This window comes from Nothoprocta perdicaria, unplaced genomic scaffold (genome assembly GCF_003342845.1).
Source record: "Nothoprocta perdicaria isolate Ctin4 unplaced genomic scaffold, notPer1 scaffold_100, whole genome shotgun sequence".
In the NCBI taxonomy this organism is placed as follows: domain Eukaryota; kingdom Metazoa; phylum Chordata; class Aves; order Tinamiformes; family Tinamidae; genus Nothoprocta; species Nothoprocta perdicaria.
In genome coordinates this window covers 143,196-146,137 of record NW_020454095.1, presented here as the reverse complement: position 1 = coordinate 146,137, position 2,942 = coordinate 143,196, and the positions used below count along the sequence as shown (strand labels likewise).

General features: G+C 46.1%; 1 protein-coding gene across 1 annotated transcript in view; it reads right to left on the bottom strand.

The window, feature by feature from the left end:
• PTGFRN (prostaglandin F2 receptor inhibitor) overlaps positions 1-2,636 on the bottom strand; it is a 48,708-nt gene extending 46,072 nt beyond the window's left edge. Inside the window, exon 1 of the mRNA XM_026040623.1 lies at positions 2,558-2,636. Within this exon, the coding sequence (XP_025896408.1) occupies positions 2,558-2,636 (79 nt within the window). The remainder of the gene's footprint in view (positions 1-2,557) is intronic.
• Between the last annotated feature and the right edge of the window lie 306 nt (positions 2,637-2,942).

The window sequence follows — 2,942 nt, the reverse complement described above, 5'->3', positions numbered from 1 at the left end:
TGTGAATTCTGTGAATCTGTATGTAGGATAACTAAGAAAGCAAAGCAGCAAAATCAGGTAGGATCTACAGAACAGAYGACCTGCTTTGCTTCTTCACAAGTTACAGAGCTCCTCAAGAAAGAAAAGGCTGGTGAGGACTACTTCTCATGTTAGGAATGTTACTATTGGATTTATACCTATRTATCTATTTATGAAAGAAAGAACAAGACTTAGGTTATTTGTGGAGCCTCTGACACTCTTGCATACGGTGCTTTCTCCAGCCTGCCTTCAACAGCTCTGTCCCACACAAAAGCATGTTCTCTTAGCAGCCTAGTGAAGGAAGCTGACTGTGTCTGCCATCCCAGGCAAAATGCATCGTGACATGCAGTGGGAAGCCAATTAAAGGCGAAAAAGCAAGAGCTGAGGAATGTGTAAATTGCCTCAGACTAAGCACCCTGAGTCGCTGCATCAGGAAGAGTGAGAACATCCAGTCCAGCTCCTCAACCAAGCAGTTACAGGAGGCTTAAGGACAAATTAGCTGAGGCCTTTGATCCCAAAAGCAACTCGGTAGAGCTTTCCAAACAAAAAGTTGCTCCATTTGCCAACTAAACAATATCATTAAGGAAATACATCCGTCCTTTCAAATTCACAACAGTTTATGACATGGAAAAAAAAAAAAGGCAGTCAACTCTGCAAGTGGTGGTAATGATTTTCCCTTTCTGAACCTCTTCATTTATTTTCAGTCTATGCGCCACTTAACCACAGCACTGGGTAAATGCAGAGGCCGAGCAGGGACAGCGCTTCTTGTGTCAGAGTGAAGAATCAGGAACAGATTCCCCACCAGGGAAGCTGTGTCCTCTGCCTCCTATTTCTAGCAAAATGCCAAAGCTACCACTGCTCTACCRCGCTGCTTAACTCCAGTGTCTGTGATGCATGAAGCCATTTTACAGAACGGAGACAGAAAAAAAAGATTTGATTTTTGCATCTTTTTTGATCAGCTGAGGAGACATATCCACACAAATCCTCTTCCCTGCCTTGAAAGGGAGCAGCTCAGGCCTCCGGTGGGAGGTATTCAGTGACTTTTTTAAGCCAGCAGACAGGTGAAGGGACAGGCAGCAGGCCGCACATTCACAGGCTCTTCCCTAGGGAAGAAGAGAAGCACAACAGCAGGAGAGAATATAATCCCCGTCTCTAGTCCTCCTCTTTTCCCTGCCTCTCCTCCCAGCTCCAATTATCATTAGGCAGTTCCATATCAAGAATGCCCTATGTGACTGAGAGCCAAAGGAAACGCTTTAACCATCATGCCTATACTATAAAAATTCCTTAATAACACAACTACCATATATATGTGATTTTCCCAGAAGTGGCACGCTTGTGCAAGCAGCGTGTTGCTTTGAGATTCCCCCTCGCTTTAAATGCAACCAATTAAATTTCCTTCCCCACATTGTGTGCACATATATAAAATGTACAAATAYGAAAGAGAAAGAAACAGCAAAATTAAGCATATTAAAAGGAATTTCCTTAAGAAGCACCAGAATCTCAGCTAACTATTGATATTCCTTTGTTGCTTTTAAAAAGGGAAAAATAAACCTAATTAAGATCTCCTACCATCCCTGCACAACATGCGGCAGCACCGCACCCTTCTGCCCCATGTAGACAAACACACAGGAGGAGTTGGGATCTGTCCTAAACAAATTGAGAGGCTCTCACTGCTGTCTGCAAACTATAAAACGTAGAGTGGCACCAACAGCAGCAGYAACCTGCACCTCCCAGTCAGACCGCCCAGGGTGCGGGGAGGGAACGAGCTCCCTTGAAGGCACCCCACGGAACTCCTCGCGCCCGCACCGTGGCCATTAGACCAGCACCTAAGCAGCAGTACCACGGGGAGCCCCGCCGGGYGCCAGCACTGCTGCAGCTCCCCAGCCGCGACACTCGGCCAGGGCAGCTACCAGCAGGTTTTCATGGCTTGAGAGCTCTGCTGCCCGTCATCTCCAGGTACCAGGGAGGAGCAAAGGAGAGAGTCCCTGAGAGAGACATTTACATTGTTCTCTTCCAGGCGGCTGGAGTTCTTTTTTTAGATAATGTAGAGCTCTTATCAAAAGGAATTAGCCTGGGTGTAATTGCTTAAAACCCATTATCTCTATCAGGATGAAGAAACGCATACTGCATCTTAAGTGAAGCCTCGGAAATGCTGTCGAACTGCAGTCCTCCTGGATTGCTCTAATCTCCACGCCATCTAAGACAGYTCAGAGAGGCCAGGTCTCCAGCACTGGCTGAAAACGGGAATACCCCTCCACTAGCACTCATCAGCACTACATGGATTAAGATCCATGTGAAAGGATTAAAACAATATCTTTCGAGCACAGCAATCACCTGATCTTCCATCTTCTYACTCACACCTCTAAATAAATAAATAAAAAGGCATTTCAAATGCACCTAAGTAAACCACAAGGCTTTCATAAGGCCACAAATAAGCACATAGTAACYGGCAAGTTCAAGATCTGGAAGGTCTGGTTTTTTAAAAAGCCAAGAATGGTGAGAGAAACTGCTTCCCTATACACTATATTTACTGACTTACTCTGATCACTGCCCACAAGAGTACGTTTCAGAAACCTTCCCTGAATTGTCCCAGAAGGAAGGCCGCTTTCTCCTGCCATGACTCCCTGATAACACAACTGCARTAGGCAGAACTGCCTCCCTGACTACTTGCTCAGAGGACCTCTGGGCCATGAGTGAAGTATCTTACCCCCATTGATAGTGCCAGCCTTTTGAAAAGTGTCCCACTGACATCCTGCCTCTTTCAAACATGCAGAGAGCCCATTTTCTCCAAAGGCCAAAACGAGCTGCAATGATTTGCCATAACAGCTTGTATGACGATTCCTGCTACAGCCCAAGGAGAAGAGGCCAGTGAGCCGAGGTGGAAGCTTGTAGGGCAGAAAAGAGGCTTCATGTGCAGCAGCAAA